Genomic DNA, 20,663 nt, shown 5'->3' with positions numbered 1-20,663 from the left:
GGACAAACTTAAATTCTGCCACATCCAAACCCTTAGTGTTTAGACCCAGTCATTATTAGGGAAGTTAAAATTGCCCACTATTACAACCCCATTGCTCTGTCATCTATCTACCTGTGTTCTTCCTGCAAGTAAAAGTATTCAGCCCCCTTCCCTTTATTCACATAAATGAGTATTACAACCAGGGATTTTGATCAATTTTACTGGAGCTTTTAAAGTAACATTTTGAGCCAAATTAAGTAGCAGAATCTACTTACATATATACTGCGAAACAGTGCGGATTAAGGCCTTCCAGGCCTTCGAGCTGCATGCCCAGCAATCCACTGATTTAACCCTAGCCCAATCAAGGGACATTTTGCAGTGACCAATGAACCTACCAACCATCAGGTCTTGGTGAGGAAACCGGAGCACCCAGAGGAAACCCACATGGTCACAGGGAGAACATACAAACTCCTTACAGGCAGTAGTGGGAATTAAACCGGGTTCTCCTGTACTGTAAAGCGTTGTGCTAACCGCTACACTACTGTGCCATCATATATTGGCAAGGCATTGAAAAGAAATAATGAGGATATTAATTTGTACTGATGTCAATTCTTTGCCTACCATCAGGAACTCCCAAACACTTTAACCACTATTGATTTGTTTTTCAATTAGATTCCATGTGGCAGCCATGTACCAAGCTTGTTTGCTGAAATGTACCAAAACTGCACGGAATCTTCTTCATTCTTCAAGTACTGTAACGTTTTCTACCTCGACAGTAAGCCACCATTTACCTTCAGACCAGCTGAAGTCGCATTGACCTTTAAGAAAATCATTTGCAGGTGTTCTACCTGCTGAATGGGATTCATTTCTTTGTATGTTGACAAACCCGTGATTCCTCCAGGATCCCACCTCACTCTGGGAATTCCTTAGGAATAATGTTATTTTGGCAACTGTCTTTTATTTGAATCAGTTGGTCTTGAATTTTTGCGGTGCTTTAAGTTCTAAATATGAAGTAGAATCTGTCACTTCATTGTGCTGGGTCGTTGTCTGAAGTGACACAGGCTGGCACCATGATGTTAACTGAAGGTCTCTGCTTCTTTCAGGTTGGTATCTAAGGTCACACGATAGTTTTCAACAGGCTAAGGTTTTTCCAAAGTGCTGGCCGTCTTTGCGGTCTCACAGATAAAACCTTGCTTACACTTTAGTTTGTTGTTTCTTTGTTTGTTGTCTACACCATGGAATTTGGGATAACATAAAATAAAGTAGTATTTATAAGTTCTTGTAACATCACTGGATTTTGGGAGCCATGTTAGAGAATGCGCTATTAAAGCCTTATTTGAATTTTCATTCTCTTGAATATTAACTCTAGGTTTTCCCAAACCTCTCTTACCCTCTTAATGCATTCATTCACATGTAATCCAATCCTGTTGCAATTCTGTCATGTGATTGTTCATTTTCTGCACATTGTGGTTTCTGGTGCAGACAGATTCCATTCCATTCTCGTTCTAAGGTACAGGTGCTGAGCTCTGGGTCTTTGTCTCTCATCATAGTTTCACAATAGTTGTGTCCAAAAGGCTGCAATAAGATGCTCGGCCTATGATAGAATCAAAGACAGATTACATTTTCTTTTGTCCTGGTGGCTAACACTGTATTCTGTCAAATGCGTAGTATATCCATCAGCACTAACATAGTTATACTCATTTGACAATTGACACTGTACAAATAAGGAATGCAAATACCTAAAGGGAACCAAATTGGTTTATTTTCTGATCCACATTTGCCTCCTTACTCCAAGGCATTTTGTTCATCTGCAGTGAGAGATTCCAGGAGCAACGTGCACAGCCTTGAAAAAGAAACAGAGGTGAGGATGAATTTCTTTAGCCAGAGTATGATGTATCTGTGGAATCTATTGTCATAGACAGCCGTGGAGGCCAAGTCATTGGGTATATTTAAAGCGAAGGTTGATAGGCTCATAATTAGTAAGTGTGTCAAAGGTTACAGGGAGAAGGCAAGAGAATGCAGTTGAGAGGGAAAATAAATCAGCCAAGATGGAATGGCGGAGCAGACTCTATGGGTTGAATTGCGAGTTCTGCTGCTACAGTATGTCTTATGGTCTTACTCAAGTAGCAAGAAGGCTCGAGGGAGAATTGAGAAAGGAATAGAAGATAAAGCTGGAGAGTAAAAGATAGAAGTTGAGAGTGTGGGAGACAAAGTTCAAAGTCCTTAGAGAAGGGATGATAAACGATGTGGAAGCTGGACAGTTGGAAACAAATAAGATGCTGAAGAAACTTGGTGGGTCAAGCAGCAATTGTGGAGTGAAATGGATAATTGATATTTCGGGTGTAACGACCTGAGAAAGGTTTCACTGCTAATGAAATGGTTGTTCTGCAGCAGCAGTGTTTGGGTTATGACTAGAGGCAACGGGGGCTTTGGAATGCACGCCGTCCAACGAGGGGAGTGTTTTTTCTTGTTGTGTGCCTGAGACCGAGTGGTTCGAGGTCTTTTGTTCAGCGGAAGACGGAGAGAGAAGATGCCAGAACGGAGAGATCGTAGACTGCAGGACGGAGTGGACTTGGAATGGGGCTGGGAGTCGATGACGACTGGGGGAAAATCGACTAACGGACGGGAAACCGTGAGCTCCAACGTGCACATTAGACTGTTTCATTAAAATGGGCCCTTTTCTCTTTTGTTTTTCTCTCTAAGTGTGAGGTGGTTCAATAAGTTTTTTTGTTTTTTTTTAATAAGTGTGAGGTCATTCATTTTGTGAGGTCAAATATGATGGCAGAATATAACATTAATGGTAAGACTCTCGGCAGTGTGGAGGATCAGAGGGATCTTGGGGTCTGAGTCCATAGGACGCTCAAAGCGGCTATGCAGGTTGACTCTGTGGTTATGAAGGCATATGGTGCATTGGCCTTCATCAACCGTGGGGTTGAGTTTAAGAGCCCAGAGGTAATGTTGCAGCTATATAGGACCCTGGTCAGACTCCACCTAGCGTACTGTGCTCAATTCTGGTCGCCTCACTACAGGAAGGATGTGGAAACCATAGAAAGGGTTCAGAGGAGATTTACAAGGATGTTGCCTGGATTGGGGAGCATGCCTTATGAGAATAGGTTGAGTGAACTCGACCTTTTCTCCTTGGAGCGACGGAGGATGTGAGGTGACTTGATAGAGGTGTACAAGATAATGAGAGGCATTGGTCGTGTGGATAGTCAGAGGCTTTTTCCCAGGGCTGAAGTGGCTAGCACAAGAGGGCACAGTTTTAAGGTGCTTGGAAGTAGGTACAGAGGAGATGTCAGGGTTAAGTTTTTTATGCAGAGAGTGGTGAGTGCGTGGAATGGGCTGCTGGCGGCAGTGGTGGAGGCGGAAACGACAGGGTCTTTTAAGAGGCTCCTGGACAGGTACATGGAGCTTAGAAAAATGGAGGGCTATGGGTAAGCCTAGGTAGTTCTAAGGTAAGGACGTGTTCGGTACAGCTTTGTGGGCCGAAGTGCCTGTATTGTGCTGTAGGTTTTCTATGTTTCTAACCCTCAAGTCAAATGAAGAATTATAAAGCTAAATCTTTTTAATTGCATGTGGAGTACGGTTTGTTATTTTGTGGTACTGATTTGTAACAGGGGAACACCTCATGCAGCATCCACACAAACATGAGGTTTTTAACCTCAGATTTCACTCGTTTGGTGGGGCCAGAGACTGTTTTCCCGAGACTAACACCGTTGGCCAAACCTGAGGGTTGCACAGGTCAAAACATTTCCCACTGAGTTTGTTAGCATCTCGTCTGCTGCTGTGTATTCCAGCATCCGTGGACTCTCATGTCTCCAGATGGAAATGCAGAATAACAAGGGTCTTATCAGTGGAAGCATGGCAAGCACAGGTAAACTGAGGGTATTCCTTGGAATGTAGAAGATTAAGAGATTTGATAGAGGTATACAAAATTATGAGCGGTAATGCAAGCAGGCTTTTTCCACTGAGGTTGGGTGCGACTACAACTAGAGGTCATGGGTTAAGGCTGAAAAGTGAAAAGTTTAAGGGGAAACTTCTTGATTTAGAGGGTCATGAGAGTGTGGAACGAGCTGCCAGCGCAAATGGTACTTGCGATCTCGATTTCAATGCTTAAGAGAAGTTTGGATGGTAGGGGTGTGGAGGCTGTGGTGCCAGTGCAGGCTGATGGGAGTAAGCAGTTTAAATAGTTCGGTACGGAGTAGATGGGCTTGTTTCTGTGCTGTACTTTCCTATGCCTCTATGTACCTTTTGTGTGGGCATGTGGCCAAGTGGTTAAGACATTGGACTAGCGACCTGAAGGTCATGAGTTGGAGCCCCAGCCGAGGGAACATGTTGTGTCCTTGAGCAAGGCACGTAATCACACATTGCTCTGCGACGACACTGGTGCCAAGCTGTATGGGTCCTAATGCCCTTCCCTTGGACAACATTGGTGTCGTGGAGAGGAGAGACTTGCAGCATGGGCAACTGCTGGTCTTCCATACAACCTTGCCCAGGCCTGCACCCTGGAGAGTGAAGACTTTCCAGGTGCAGATCCATGGTCTCGCAAGACTAACGGATGCCTTTACTTACTTTCACTTATGTACCTTTTGCATCTGAGGTTACAATAAGGTAAGTATACTCGGAAATCAGATTAAAACACTAATTAATCTGACTAAGCAAGATGTTTGTGAACTTTGAGGTCGGGAGTTTATTGCAGAAGGGAGAAAGCTCTTGCAAAGTATCCGTCGGGGACTTGATCTGTTCCGGTAAAACCAGTTAATTCAACATTTTATCAATGGGTGTTGTTGCTAAAACAACAATGTGGATTTCAAACTAAATCTCCCATAGGCAAGATGACTTGTTTATTTGTGTACATGGGGCAAGTGTTTTCAATACTAGATTTAGAATCCAAAATGATTAAGCTATTAGATTAATTTTGCCGTTCTTATCAGAATAGGTTGGAACATTGAGTTGGTGATACAAATTTCAAACTCCTTCCACAATGAGAATTTACACTTAATTCTCCTAAATGAAGTACTTTGCTAACCTATTTCAGAAGTTAGATAGAAGTCACTTTTTTAGGTCTAGAGTATGTGAGCCAAACTAACTAAGAATGGTAGATATTCACCCTTTTAAGAACCTTAGAAAACCAGATGAATCTGTCAGTTTCGGAGTAGTCATAACTGAAAATAGTTTTTGTTTGAGTAATAAAATAAGAACAGGAAAACAGATTATTATCTGAATGGTGGCCGATTAGGAAAAGGGGAGGTGCAATGAGACCTGGGCGTCATTGTACACCAGTCATTGAAAGTGGGCATGCAGGTACAGCAGGCGGTGAAAAAGGCGAATGGTATGCTGGCATTCATAGCAAGACGACTCGAGTACAGGAGCAGGGAGGTACTACTGCAGTTGTACAAGGCCTTGGTGAGACCACACCTGAAGTATTGTGTGCAGTTTTGGTCCCCTAATCTGAGGAAAGACATCCTTGCTATAGAGGGAGTACAAAGAAGGTTCACTAGATTGATTCCTGGGATGGCAGAACTTTCATATGATGAAAGACTGGATCGACTAGGCTTATACTCGCTGGAATTTAGAAGATTGAGGGGGGATCTTATTGAAACATATAAAATTCTAAAGGGATTGGACAGGCTAGATACAGGAAGATTGTTCCCGATGTTGGGGAAGTCCAGAATGAGGAGTCACAGTTTAAGGATAAAGGGGAAGCCTTTTAGGACCAAGATGAGGAAAAACTTCTTCACACAGAGAGTGGTGAATCTGTGGAATTCTCTGCCACAGGAAACAGTTGAGGCCAGTTCATTGGCTATATTTAAGAGGGAGTTAGATATGGCCCTTGTGGCTAAAGGGATCGGGGGTAAGGAGGGAAGGCTGGTACAGGGTTCTGAGTTGGATGATCAGCCATGATCATACTGAATGGCGGTGCAGGCTTGAAGGGCTGAATGGCCTACTCCTGCACCTATTTTCTATGTTTCTATAAAACTGGAATTAAATGTAATTCTCCAGAAATGGATGTAAAGGCTGTCCTTTCTAGAAACATCAATATACAGTACTGTGCAAAAGTCTTAAGCGCAAATATGTAGAATCAGAATCAGAACTAGGTTTAATATCACCGGCATATGTCGTGAATTTGTTAACTTAGCGGGAACAGTGCAATGTAACACATGAAAATATAGGAAAATAAATAAATTTAGGTAAGTATGTATATGTATATCAAAGTTAAATTAAGAATAGTACTGCAAAGACAAATAATAATAAAAATGTAGTGAGTTAGTGTTCATTGGGTTCCATATCCATTCAGAAATTGGATGGCAGAGGGGCAGGAGCTGTCCCTGAATCGCTGAGTGTGCGCCTTCAGTCTTCTGTACCTCCTTCCTGATGTTAGCAATGAGAAGCGGGTCATTAATAATGTACACCACCTTTCTGAGGCACTGATCCTTGAAGATGTGTTGATTACTACCTTGGATATAGCTAGGGTGCCTAAGACTTAGGCACAGTAATGTAGTAATTTAATGTATTGCACTGTACTACTGTTGCAAAGAAAAAAACATGTCATGATACATGTGAGTGATGGTAAAGCTGATTCTGCTGTTGGTCTGTTTTGTGGACTGAGAGTGGGAAGGGGGCAGGGAGAGGGGAATCATGGTTGGGAAAGGGAGGAGGGAGTGGGAAGCACCAGAGAGACATTCTGTAATGATGAGTAAACCAATTGTTTGGAATCAAATGACCTTGCCCAGTGCCTCAGGGCTGGGTGTGTCTGCACCCACACCACCCCACCCCCCCAGCGCTCCTCCTCTGCCACCTGTCCCACACTCCACCCTCACCAGTCCCATCATGCTTGCTCCCGCCAGATTTACAAACTCGCTGTCTGCTCCACATTGACAAATCCAGTACGGTGCAACAGTCTTGGACACCCTAGCTATATATATATGTGCTTAAGACTTTGGCACAGTATTGTATGTTGCATGAATATATCAAAAAAAGGCAACCAGAGGTATTCTGCCTTAGAGTTGTGCAGTCTTCTGGAACATGTATATTGAGATTTTTACTTTGACCTTATTGATTGGCCTTAAGATTGTTTTCTAAAGGCTTGTAATCACATTAGAGTTACAAAATGTATAAAAATACCTTTTTTCCAACTTGTAGATGGCTTTATTCAGGCACAAAAATGCAAGGAGGATTGAAGGCCTCGAAAAGAATGTGTGGTAAGTGCTAATTTTAAAATGCTCTCAGCACAGAGCTGTATTCTGTAAGGTTTCCTTGGGTGTCAGCCTGTTCTTTCTTCCTGGAGCTCATGGTGGACTGAAAATAGACTCGATAAATTTGGTGAATCGTGTAAATATTGGTTAGGAATGTGGGTTAATTGGTTCTATTAAGCATTTGGACGGAAACAGAGCACTCACCTTCATTATAAACACTGATGCTGGAAATCTTGAGCAGGATACACAAAATGCCGGAGGAACTCAGCAAGTCAATGGAGAGAAATAAGCAGTCGATGTTTCATAGAACGTAGAACATTACAGCACAGTACAGTCACTTTGGCCCACAAGGTTTTGCCGTAGGAATTAACCTACTCCAAGATCAATCCCACACAGCCCTCCATTTTTCTATTATCCATGTTCCTCTCTATGTTTCTTAAATGTGCCTAATGTATCTGCTTCCACCACAACCCTTGGTAGCACATTCCAAGCACCTACCACTCTTGTGTAAATAAATAAATTTAACATACATACATACATATATACATACATACATATATACATACATACATACCTTGGACATATCCCACATATTTTTCTCCAATCATCTTAAAATTATGCTCTCTCTATCATCCATTTCTGCCCCGAGAAAAAGGCACTGGCTGTCCAATCGATTTATAGAAACATAGAAAATAGGTGCAGGGGTAGGCCATTCGGCCCTTCGAGCCTGCACCGCCTTTCAGTATGATCATGGCTGATCATCCAACTCAGAACCCTGTACCTACCTTCTCTCCATACCTCCAATCCCTTTAGCCACAAGGGCCATATCTAACTCCTTCTTAAATATAGCCAATGAACTGGCCTCAACTGTTTCCTGTGGCAGAGAATTCCACAGATTCACCACTCTCTGTGTGAAGAAGTTTTTCCTCATCTCGGTCCTAAAAGGCTTCCCCTTTATCCTCAAACTGTGACCCCTCGTTCTGGACTTCCCCAACATCGGGAACAATCTTCCTACATCTAGCCTGTCCAATCCCTTTAGAATTTTATACGTGTCAATAAGATCCCCCCTCAATCTTCTAAATTCCAGAGAGTATGAGCCTAGTCGATCCAGTCTTTCATCATATGAAAGTTCTGCCATCCCAGGAATCAATCTGGTGAACCTTCTTTGTACTCCCTCTATGGCAAGAATGTCTTTCCTCAGATTAGGGGACCAAAATTTATGCCTCTTATCATCTTGTACGCCTTTCTCAAGTTACCTGTGCTCCATGCACCTTGACCATCCAGAGTTTCCGATTGCTAGCCGTTTCAATTCCCTTCCCATTCCCACTCCGACCTGTCTGTTCTGGTAGTATAGTAGGTACTGTAACACTTTGTAGAAATCGGTCTTCATTTTAACACGAAAGAGTTTTTCTGTTGACCAGTGTCAAAAAAGCTAAATTAAATCCACTGTGATTCAATGTTGTAAAACAATAAAACATGAAAACTTCTGGGGGGGGGGGGTGTGAATACTTTTTATAGGCACTGTATATTGTTTGATTATGCTTTCCTGTTTGTTTAAATAATTCATTATGTTCATATGTATAAATATTGAATTGCATAGGTCGCACTACTACATGATACGTGCGTGGCTCGCTTAAAGTAAACTCGAACTGCACCCTTATTTTTGGACTCCTGTGAGTTCCTTTGAATTGGTGCCATGTTGCACTCACCTCAATTATAAGCAAACGCTTTGAGAGGCTGGTCAAGACTACATCTGTAGCATGCTGCCACCCACACTGGACCCTCTACAGTTCAGCTACCAACGGAACTACTCTACCGATCATGCCATAGCCACAGCAATACACACCGTCCTCACTCACCTGGAGAAGAGGGATGAGTACATTGGAATGCTTTTCCTAGACTACAGTTAAGCATTCAACACCATAGTTCCCTTCAGACTTGACAAGAAGCTCTGAGACCCCGGCCTGCACCCGCCTCGTGCAGCTGGATCCTAGACGTCCTATCAGTAAGACAGTAAGGATGGGCTCCCTCACCTCTACTCCTTGGATCCTTTACACAGATACCCCCCAGGGTTGTGTCCTGAGTCCCCTTCTCTACTCCCTTTATACCCATGACTGTGCTGCCACACACAGCTCCAATCTGCTGATCAAATTTGCAGATGACACGAGGTTGATAAGCTTTATTTCTAGCTGTGACGAGACAGCCTACAGAGGAGAGGTTAACACGCTGATGCAGTGGTGCCAAGATAACAACCTCTCCCTCAATGTCCAAACAACAAAACAGCTGATTGTGGATTGCAGGAGGAACGGAGACAGGCTCTCCCCAGTCAACATCAATGGGACTACAGTTGAGAGAGTGAGTAGTTTCAAGTTCCTCAGTAAACACAGCACCGAAGATCTCACCTGACTGTACACACCAGCTGTGTGGCAAAAAATGTACAACAGCGTGTCTTCCACCTCAGGCAACTGAAGAAGTTCGACATGAGCCCTCAACTTCTCAAAAGCTTCTACAGGGGCACCATTGAGAGCATCCTGACTGGCTGTATCACTGCCTGGTATGGGAACTGCACCAACCTTGATCGCTGGGCACTGCAGAGGGCGGTATGGATAACCCAGCACATCTGTGGACGTGAACTTCCCTCCACTGAGGACACTTACAGCAGCAGGTGCATAAAAAAGGCTTGGAAGATCATCAGGGACACCAGTCACCCCAGCCACGAACTGTTTCAGCAGCTTCCCTCTGGCAAACGGTACTGCAGCATTCAAGCCAGGACCAACAGACTACAGGACAGCTTCTTTCTACAAGCCATTAGACTTATAAATTCACGTCTCTACATTGCGACGGAGTCATGACACAAAGATTTTTACTCCCTCGTGTTGTGGGATGGATGTAAGATTTAAATAAATTCAAATAATGTTTTAAAGTTACAGAACAGAACAGTGCGTGCCTGGAGAATGCTGCCAAGATTGGTAGTGGAACCAGATATGATAATGGCATACATCCCACCCTGCAAAAACCCATTTCAGGGAGGTAGCACCATCAATTTGCGGGAGACTCCTAGAACTTCCGGGAGCGGTGGGATGTCTGCAATAGAGTAGCTCCTTAGCAGCTAGCCAGCTAGTTTAAATAACATTAGCTATGCCAATGAACGAATGACACCTGTTAAACCCACCTCAACATGTCTTTTACAGTCTTAACCCGCCGTGGGCAATAGAAAAGTCACTGTTGCAAACAGTGCAGCGAGCAACACTGTCATTACTTTTGACCCCTATTAAGCAGGGGTACATTTAGTGTAGTCTGGGGTGATGTACGTTTCATATTTTCTTTTTTTGGAAAACACTCTCGCTCTTGCTCTCGCTCTCTCTGTCTCTCGCGCATGCTCTCTTGCTCGTGGTTGCTCTCACTGCGCTCGCTCTCTCGCGCTTTCTTTCTCACTCTTGCTCTCGCTCTCTCTCTTGTGCTTTCTCTCGTGGTCGCTCACTGGCGTTCGCTCTCTCGCGCTTGCTTTCTTGCTCTTGTGCTCACTCCCTCGCTCTTTCTCGCGCGTTCTGTCATGCTCGCTCTCAAAAAAATCAATTTCCGGGACATTGTATGTAATTTGCGGGCATCAGGGAGCCACTATTAAATGTGGGAGACTCCTGGAACTTCAGGGAGAGGTGGGATGTCTGTAATGGCCTTCAAGAGACTTTTAGTCAGGCACGTGAATAGGCAGAGAATGGAGGGATATGAATCTCAAATAGGCAGAAGGGTTGAGTCTTATTTGGTATCATGCTCTGATGAGCCTTTGTGGGCTGAACCTGTGCTGTACCGATCAATATACCGATCAATATTCTGGACCTGTTACCTTCCTCTGTTATTAACAGGTGTGCTCTGTTGTGCAGGACTGAATTTACCAAATTGGCTGCTGAGCCAGGAGTGGTCAACCTCGGTCAGGGGTTCCCAGACATGCTACCTCCTTCCCATGTGTGTGAAGCACTGGCTGACGCAGTGGCAGGAGAAAATTTCATGCTGAATCAGTACACACGAGGGTTTGTAAGTTCTCATTTGTCTCATTTAACGGGCTGTAAGATAAGCACACAAATTCACAGAGAATGAAGGGATTTAAAACCATAAAATATAGGAGCAGAATTAGGGCATTTGTCCCACCGAGTCTACCTCACCATTTCATCATGGCTGATTCTTCTCCTTCTCAGCCCCAATATCCTGCTTTCTTCCCTGTAGCTCTTCATGCCCTGACCAATCAGTAATCCATCAACTTCTGCCTTAAATATACCCAATGACTTGGCCTCCACAGCTGCCTGTGGCAATGAATTCCACAGATTCACCACTCTCTGCCTACAGAAATTCCTCCTCATCTCTGTTGTAAAAGGACACTCCTGTATTCTGAGGCTGTGTCCTCTGGTCCTTGACATCCTCTGCACATCCACTCTATCAAGGCCTTTCACTATTCGATCAGTTTCACCCCTCATTCTTCTGAATTCTAGTGGATACAGGCACAGAGCCATCAAACGCTCCTCCAATGACAAGCCGTTCAATCATTTTCGTGGAGCTCCTTTGAACCCTCTACAGTTTCAGCACATCCTTTCTAAGGGGCCCAAAACTGCTCACAACACTCCCAGTGAGGCCTCACCAGTGCCTTATAAAGTCTCAGCATTATATCCTTGCTTTTATATTCTATATTTATATAGACCATGTGTGGGCAGAAAGGACTAGCTTAGTAAGGTTAATAAGTTTAGCACACAATTGAGAGCCAAAGGGCCCGTTCCTGTTCTATACTGTTGTATGGCTGTAGCTGAGTTCAGTGTTTAGTATTGAGTACTGAAATGATGCATTATAGCATCTGAGGAAAGTTGTGAAATAGTTGTTCGTGACATTGGCAGAACTCTACCCTGCATGGCTTGAAATCTCAATAAACCAACTGAGATGTAATTATACTGGTGAGCCACTAACTATACCATTTGTAAAGTAGCACATACAGACCAAGCAACTCACAAAATGCTGGAGGAACTCAGCAAGACAGGCAGCATCTATGGAGAGGAATAAACAGTTGACATTTCGGACCGAGACCCTTCATCAAGACTGTGGTCTTCTGTTGCTGGAGCCCACCCACTTCAGGTTTCAACAGGTTCTGCGACAGTGACTTAAATAACCATGCCTTTCAACAGTAACATAGAAACATAGAAAATAGGTGCAGGAGTAAGCCATTCGGCCCTTCGAGCCTGCACCGCCATTCAGTATGATCATGGATGATCATCCAACTCAGAACCCTGTACCAGCCTTCCCTCCATACCCCCTGATCCCTTTAGCCACAAGGGCCATATCTAACTCCCTCTTAAATATAGCCAATGAACTGGCCTCAACTGTTTCCTGTGGCAGAGAATTCCATAGATTCACCACTCTCTGTGTGAAGAAGTTTTTCCTCATCTCGGTCCTAAAGGCTTCCCCTTTATCCTCAAACTGTGACCCCTCGTTCTGGACTTCCCCAACATCGGGAACAATCTTCCTGCATCTAGCCTGTCCAATCCCTTTAGAATTTTATACGTTTCAATAAGATCCCCCCTCAATCTTCTAAATTCCAACGAGTATAAGCCTAGTTCATCCAGTCTTTCATCATATGAAAGTCCTGCCATCCCAGGAATCAATCTGGTGAACCTCCTTTGTACTCCCTCTATAGCAAGGATGTCTTTCCTCAGATTAGGGGACCAAAACTGCACACAATACTCCAGGTGTGGTCTCACCAAGGCCTTGTACAACTGCAGTAGTACCTCCCTGCTCCTGTACTCGAATCCTCTTGCTATAAATGCCAGCATACCATTCGCCTTTTTCACCGCCTGCTGTACCTGTATGCCCACTTTCAATGACTGGTGTATAATGACACCCAGGTCTCATTGCACCTCCCCTTTTCCTAATCGGCCACCATTCAGATAATAATCTGTTTTCCTATTTTTGCCACCAAAGTGGATAACTTCACATTTATCCACATTAAATTGCATCTGCCATGAATTTGCCCACTCACCGAACCTATCCAAGTCACCCTGCATCCTCTTAGCATCCTCCTCACAGCTAACACTGCCGCCCAGCTTCGTGTCATCCACAAACTTGGAGATGCTGCATTTAATTCCCTCATCCAAGTCATTAATATATATTGTAAACAACTGGGGTCCCAGCACTGAGCCTTGCGGTACCCCACTAGTCACTGCCTGCCATTCTGAAAAGGTCCCGTTTATTCCCACGCTTTGCTTCCTGTCTGCCAACCAATTCTCTATCCACATCAGTACTGTACCCCCAATACCATGTGCTTTAAGTTTACACACTAATCTCCTGTGTGGGACCTTGTCAAAAGCCTTTTGAAAATCCAAATATACCACATCCATAGTAGTGTGCAGAGGAGCATCTCCGAACGCACAACAGATCGAACATTGAAGTGGATGGGTTACAGCAGCAGAAGACCACACTGGGTTCCACTCATGTACCTAATAAAGTTGCCGGTTGGTGGTGTAGTCCCATCTGCATCAGACTTCAAGGTGAGTGGTCCTGGGTTCGAATCCGGCCAGCTCCTTGCACGCTTTCCATCCATGCTGGATTGAACGTCAAGCTAGCTACTCGGCCTCGTAAAAGAGGAGACAAAATGCTCAAGAGAGGAAGGGCAAGTATTGGGCTAGTTCAAAGGGACCTTAGCTTGGTAGATTGTGGGAAAGGTTTAGAATTAGTTTGGGTAACAGCAGAAGTTGATTAAGGCCTGCAAATAGTGGTGCAAGGTCATATGGTAATGAGAGGGGACTTTCATCCACACAGGGACTGAGTCAAATTGGTAATAGCAATGCGGAGGATGCATTTCTGAAATCTAGACAAGGTTATTCTTGCTGTTATCTAAAAATAATCCAACTAGGTAAAAGTCTGTTATGGATTTACCTGTATAGTATGAGAATGGGTCAATTAATAACCTCGTTGTAACCATGGCCCCTAGAAAAGATCCACCGAATCTTGAAAGAATTTTGCATTTGAAAATTATTGTAGTTCAATCAGAAATCGGGCTTTTCGATATAAACAAAGGAAGCTGTCAAAGGTGGGAGGGGATGTCGCAGTGTAGATTAATTTCAGATTCAGATTTGTTCATCACATGTACATGGAAACACTCACAACGATGTGTCATTTTGTGTTAACAACCAGCACACCCAAGGATGTGCTGAGGGCAGCCTGCAAGTGTCGACGCGCGCGTGCGATCTCTCTCTCTCTCTCTCTCTCTCTCTCGCACACACACGCACACACACGCACACACACACACACACATCCAACCAACCCCACGCCAGGCTGCCTCCAGGCCTTGGCCCTGAACACTCAGATTCACAAATATTGGGCCTCTAGCCACCCGCTCCCCCCCCCCCCCAGTCTCTGGGCCGGACATTAGGCCTTTGACCACCCCAGGACTCGCCGATCCTGGGATACAAGCAATGGGAAGTTTTGCAGTTACCCAGAGGCAGAAGAGTAGATTTGGTCAGGTCTTTCATGTTAGATGCATGACCAAGAATAGTTGAAGAACATTTTCAATTCATTCACAAGATGTGAATGTGCCCAGCTGGACCAACACTTAATGTCCATCTCAGACACCTGGGCTGGATCAGTTCAGTGTGCACATAAGGAGAGAAAAGCTGAAGAACAGGAATAGACCATGAAATCCCTCAAATCTGCCCCACTGCTTAGTGTGATCTAGGCTGATCTATGCCTACCTATGTTTCCCCTTCTGAGCCATTTCTACATAGTTCTTAATTCCCTGATCTTTCCAAAAACAATCTATTTCCTTTTTAAATACCCCAGTGATCTAGCTCTCTCAACCCTTGGGGTTAGAGGTTCAGAGCTCTCTGCAGGAAGCTCCTCCACACATCAGTTTTAAGTAATTGTCCCATAATCTTGTAACCATGTCCTTTCCTTCATGGTTCTCCCATTAATGGAAGCAACTTGGCATCTACCCTGTCCTGCCTCCCCTAAGGGATGCCCTTTTCTCACTGTTACCATCAGGTAGGAGATACAGAAGCCTGAAGGCACACACTCAGCGATTCAGGAACAGCTTTTTCCCCTCTGTGATCTGATTCTTAAATGGACATTGAAGCTTTGGACACTACCTCACTTTTTTTAATATACAGTATTTTCTGTTGTTGCACATTTAAAAAAATCTATTCAGTATATGTAATTGATTTACTTGTTTATTTATTATGTTTTTTATTTTTTTTCTCTCTCTCTCTCTGCTAGATTATGTATTGCATTGAACTGCTGCTGCTAAGTTAACAAATTTCACGTCACATGCCAATGATAATAAACCTCCATCTCAATGGCAACAGTAAAAAGGTCACACAGGGCATTACAGTTTCCTCCGGTGACGGAATTGAATACTGAACTTCAGGCTATATGTTTAGAAATCTCTTAGAAAATGAGTTAATTGTAGGCTTTTTTAAAGAAGTATTTCACAAATAAATTCGTCAGTTCTTTGCCCCATTTGGCCACCTCTCCAAATACATTGTTTTAGAACTGGTTTTTGTTATGCACTCTGCTGAACATTGTGGGCATGTGTTAGATATGTGGGTTTTGACCATAGGAAAAGTGCAAGAGTGTTTATTAGGTGTATCGTAAATCAAACTTACTAAAATAGCAAAAAGAAAACTGGCAATATTTACAAAAAGATACTTACCAGAAAACACAATAATAGCTCCATAATAGCACTGTGGTTGTTTACAACTAATGCCTTCTCACATGAAGTGGGAACCTGAATCCTTATTATAGCCAATTAATTACTATCCATCGACTGGAGCTAATATACTTTTGATGCTGATAACTTGTTACTCTGCTTTGTCTTTCACACAAGGGTCATCCTCTGTTAGTGAAGGCACTAGCTGAACTATACGGACATATTTGTGGACGATCGATCAATCCGAATAAAGATATTCTGGTAACAGTGGGCGGGTACGGTTCTCTCTCACACTCCATACTCGGATTCATAGATGAAGGAGATGAGGTAAAAAAGCAAACGATTAAATTGTTTTCCCACGCGGGTTCAATTCTTTGATGTGATCGTGTATTGTTCATATTAAACTCAGGCAGCACTGTTTTTCCACTAGTTGCTAAATAGATTGAATAGACTGAGCCCTGTGACCTGGGACGGTCCAGGCAGTGCTCTTATCTCATCTAGAACATGTTGGTTTTAGTTTGGTGCCATTCTCACAGACCTGGACTACTGAGGCCATCCACAGTCCTCAAATTTCTACTGTTTAGATGCCAAGTTGAGGCCCCTCTCAACTGCATGTAAAAAAAATTCAGATACCCTGTCTGATTCAGTGGCCCAGCTAGTAGAGCTACTATCTCACAGCTCTGGGAGGTCAGGTTTGATCCTGACTCTACTGGTTATTGTTCGTCTGGAAATTTGCAGTTTTCCTGTAACTTAGAGTAGGTTGATAGATCAAAGTTCAAAGTAAAATTTATTATCAGAGTACATGTGTCACCACATACAACCCTGAGATTCTTTTCCTGCGGGCATACACATAGTAGGTTAAAAGATCAGCGCAAGATTGTGGGCTGAGGGGTCTGTCCCTGTTAACTGCAGTCAAATGCTCCATCCAGCTTCTCCCGTGTCCCAAAAATATTCAGGCTGATAATTGGATAAGTAAGAGGAAGAATCTGGGACAGGGGAAGTCACTGAGTCGTTATCATTATTATGTGCCGTATCGTATGACGTGGGTGATCATGGTCCCAAGACCATGGTTGCCCTTGGCAAATTTTTCTACAGAAGTTGTTTGCCATTACCTTCTTCTGGGCGGTGTCTTTACAAGATGGGTGACCCCAGCTGTTATCAGCACTCTTCAGAGATTGTCTGCCTGGCGTCAGTGGTCGCATAACCAGGACTTGTGATATGCACCATCTGCTCGTACGACCACCCACCACCTGCTCCCATGGCTTCACGTGACCCTGATTGGGAGACAGGGGGGGGAAGCAGGTGCCACGGCTTGCCCAAGGGTGACCTGCAGGCTAGAAGAGGGAAGGAGCACCTTACCCCTCCTTTGGTAGAGACATATCTCCAATCCATCATCTGGATTACTATATATGCCAGCAAGAAAACAAATCTTGGGGCTGTATATGGTGATGTACCGTAAATTCCGGTGTATAAGCTGACAACCCCCCCCCCCCATTTTAAGGTTAAAAAAGTGACCTTTTCATGTTTCCTTTGTATAAGCTGACCCCTTGTGTAGAGGTTTTTGATTTAACCAGAAAAGATCACAAGATCTCACTGCCGGGTGGCAGTGTGAAATGTGAGGAGGATGTGATGAGAATGCAGGGTGACTTGGACAGGCTGGGTGAGTGGGCAGATGCTTGGCAGATGCAGTTTAATGTGGATAAATGTGAGGTTAGCCACTTTGGTGGTAAGAACAGGAAGGCAGATTATTATCTAAATGGAGTCAAGTTAGGAAAAGGTGAAGCACAACGAGATCTAGGTGTTCTTGTACATCAGTCACTGAAAGCAAGCATGCAAGTACAGCAGGCTGTGAAGAAAGCTAATGGCATGCTGGCCTTCATAACAAGGGGACTTGAGTACAAGAGCAAAGAGGTCCTTCTGCAGCTGTACAGGGCCCTGGTGAGACCACACCTGGAGTACTGTGTGCAGTTTTGGTCTCCAAATTTGAGGAAGGACATTCTTGCTATTGAGGGAGTGCAGTGTAGGTTCACAAGGTTAATTCCCAGGATGGCGGGACTGTCATATGTCGAAAGATTGGAGCGACTGGGCTTGTATACTCTGGAATTTAGAAGGCTGAGAGGGGATCTTATTGAAACATATAAGATTATTAAGGGATTGGACACGCTGGAGGCAGGAAGCATGTTCCCGCTGATGGGTGAGTCCAGAACCAGAGGCCACAGTTTAGTAATAAGGGGTAGGCCATTTAGAACGGAGTTGAGAAAAAACTTTTTCACCCAGAGAGTGGTGGAATGCTCTGCCCCAGAAGGCTGTGGAGGCCAAATCTCTGGATGCTTTCAAGAAAGAGATGGATAGAGCTCTTAAAGATAGTGGAATCAAAGGTTATAGGGATAAGGCAGGAACTGGATACCGATTGTGGATGATCAGCAATGACCACAGTGAATGGTGGTGCTGGCTCAAAGGGCCGAATGGCCTGCTCATGCACCTATTGTCTATTGTCTGTGCTGGTACTCGGCTTTGCTGAATCCGGAACCTGGAAATTTTGTGAACCAGTACCTGCTAAGAAAATAGGCCTACGCATTGTAGAGCATTATAAGCAAATTCTGAATAAATAAATCAGGGAGGGAAGTTTTGGATTAGGTTCCCAATGGTAAAGAATCCTCTGAAATGTAAACCCTATGAAACCATTAGCGCCCATCGTAATCTTGTTAAAACATAACATGGGATGGCGGGATCAGTACGTGTACTCAGTATTGAGCTTGCGACCACCATGTACAAAAGATTAAAACGAATGCGATATGATGCTGGCTTCAAGCTGAAGGTTGTTGATTTTACTAAAGGAACGAATATTCTGCAGCTGCTAAGAAGTTTAGTGTAAATGAGAAACAAGTGAGAGAGTGGAGAAAGGCAGAGGACACGCTGAGGGAAATGCCAAAGATGAAATGTGCAAACCGCGGGAAAACATGCCAGTGGCCAGAACTGGAAGAAGTAGTTTTAGAGTGGGTGAATCCCCAGCGATCGTCTGGATACATTGTTACCAGAGAAATGATTCGAGTTCAAGCGTTAAAAAACACAGTGAGGTCAGTGAAAATTTCAAAACTACGTGAAGTTGGTGTACCCGATTTATGAATAGACGTGATCTTGTGTTGAGACAAATAACAAAGATTGCTCAGAAGTTGCCGAGCGACCTTGAGAATAAGATTACGGCCTTCTAATCGTTTGTGATCAAGCATTGAAAGGCACATTCTTACCCGCTCTCACTGATTGGTAACATGGACGAGACACTAATGTTCTTTGATTTTGCTGGTAACCGCACTGTCAATCAGAAGGGGGAGAAAACAGTCCTTGTCAAAACAAGAAGTTCAGAAGTCGAACTTTTGATCCTCGATTTGACTTTGAGAAAAGGTGGGGCTCCTTTGCTTGCTACTATCATTTGATTTGAGTTAATTAAGATGGTTCCCTTCTGATTCTTGGGTAAATGGATTTGGTTGGCGGATTGGTGTCTTTTTTTTCAATAGAAGTTTGAAAATAGAAGCGTATAGCTCCAGGTTTGTGCTCCAAATGGGTTTTTTTTCTCGTTTTTTTTTTTGTTTGTTAGTTGGGGTTTTTTTTGTTTTAGTTAGTAGGGGCTCTTTTTTCCTTCTTTCTTTTTTCAAAAAATATAGCTTTAACATTTTGTTTTTCTTAATTATTATTATTGATATACTGTTTAGTTTGGTTAATAGTTTGACTCTTATTATACTTACTGATATATTGACTTGATTATTTTAATGTATTTTCCTTTGTCAATTTTCAATAATAATTAATAAAAAGATTTAAAAATGAAAATGAAAAAAAAATACAACTGGACACAAGGAGCAACATTTTACCGTCGTGTCAACGTGTATGGCTGATGGGACCAGACTACCACTGATGGTGATTTTTAAGAGGAAAACATTCCCAAAGAAAGAAAAATTCCTGCAGGGTGTTGTTGTTTATGTTCAAGAACGTGGCTGGATGGACGAAGCTGGTTGCTTGAAGTGGATTAAAGAGGTGTGGTGTTGACGTCCCGAAGGTTTCAGGAAGGAAAAGTCGCTACTTGTCTGGGAAATGTTCAAAGTGCACTTGTCAGGTGAGACAAAAGCAGCACTGAAAGCGGAAAATATGGATATTGCAGTCATCCCCGGTGGTTTGACGTCTGTGCTCCAGCCACAGGTGTGAGTTTAAACAAACCATTCAAAGAATTCATGTGTCGACAGTGGAACGAATGGATGATGTCTGGAAATCATTCATTCACTCCAGCGGGAAATATGAGGACTGCACCTCTAGCTACAGTTTGTGAGTGGGTAGTGCAATCGTGGGAGGAAATGAAGGCCGATTGCATTGTGAAGTGCAACATCAGCAATGCTTTGGATGGCACTGAAGATCATTTGCTTTGGGAAGAAGATGATGGAGATTTGGCAGCCAGTAAAGCTGCAAATGATGATGTCGAAGCAGAAATTGACAATCCTTACGATGATATGGTGACTGCCGAAGAATAGGATGCAATTTTCTGAGAGTCAGATAATGAAGGGTGTAAGAGTTTCAAGCTCAGCAGTGTGTACAAGTAAATGGAGAAACAGAATGTGTTTTGTAGATTATTTCTTTTGTGTAGATTTCATAAGCGTTAGTATTTTCTTTTGTATTTGACTCAAAAACAGCCAATAAATACGACCTGCCTTCCGTGTATTCATTTTTCCAAAGTTGGCACCCTCTGTATAAGCCAACCCCCTAATTTTAGGACCAAAATTTAGGGCCAAATTCTCGGCATATACACCGGAATTTACGGTAAA

At 43.5% G+C, this 20,663-nt stretch overlaps 1 protein-coding gene across 10 annotated transcripts in view; it reads left to right on the top strand.

The window, feature by feature from the left end:
- LOC140205764 (kynurenine--oxoglutarate transaminase 3-like) overlaps positions 1-20,663 on the top strand; it is a 113,792-nt gene that overhangs the window by 30,485 nt on the left and 62,644 nt on the right. For 4 of the 10 annotated variants that reach the window (XM_072273386.1, XM_072273387.1, XR_011887964.1 and 1 more), the window contains 5 exons: positions 652-754; positions 1,775-1,840; positions 7,123-7,181; positions 11,057-11,207; positions 16,033-16,182. In XM_072273386.1, the coding sequence (XP_072129487.1) occupies positions 668-754; positions 1,775-1,840; positions 7,123-7,181; positions 11,057-11,207; positions 16,033-16,182 (513 nt within the window). In that variant the 5' untranslated portion in view covers positions 652-667. Of the gene's footprint in view, positions 1-651; positions 755-1,774; positions 1,841-7,122; positions 7,182-11,056; positions 11,208-16,032; positions 16,183-20,663 lie in introns of those variants that run through there. The other 6 variants (XM_072273385.1, XM_072273390.1, XM_072273389.1 and 3 more) reach the window with 3 other exon arrangements.

This window comes from Mobula birostris, chromosome 12, assembly GCF_030028105.1.
Source record: "Mobula birostris isolate sMobBir1 chromosome 12, sMobBir1.hap1, whole genome shotgun sequence".
NCBI classification, from domain to species: domain Eukaryota; kingdom Metazoa; phylum Chordata; class Chondrichthyes; order Myliobatiformes; family Myliobatidae; genus Mobula; species Mobula birostris.
This window is presented reverse-complemented; position numbering and strand designations above follow the sequence as displayed.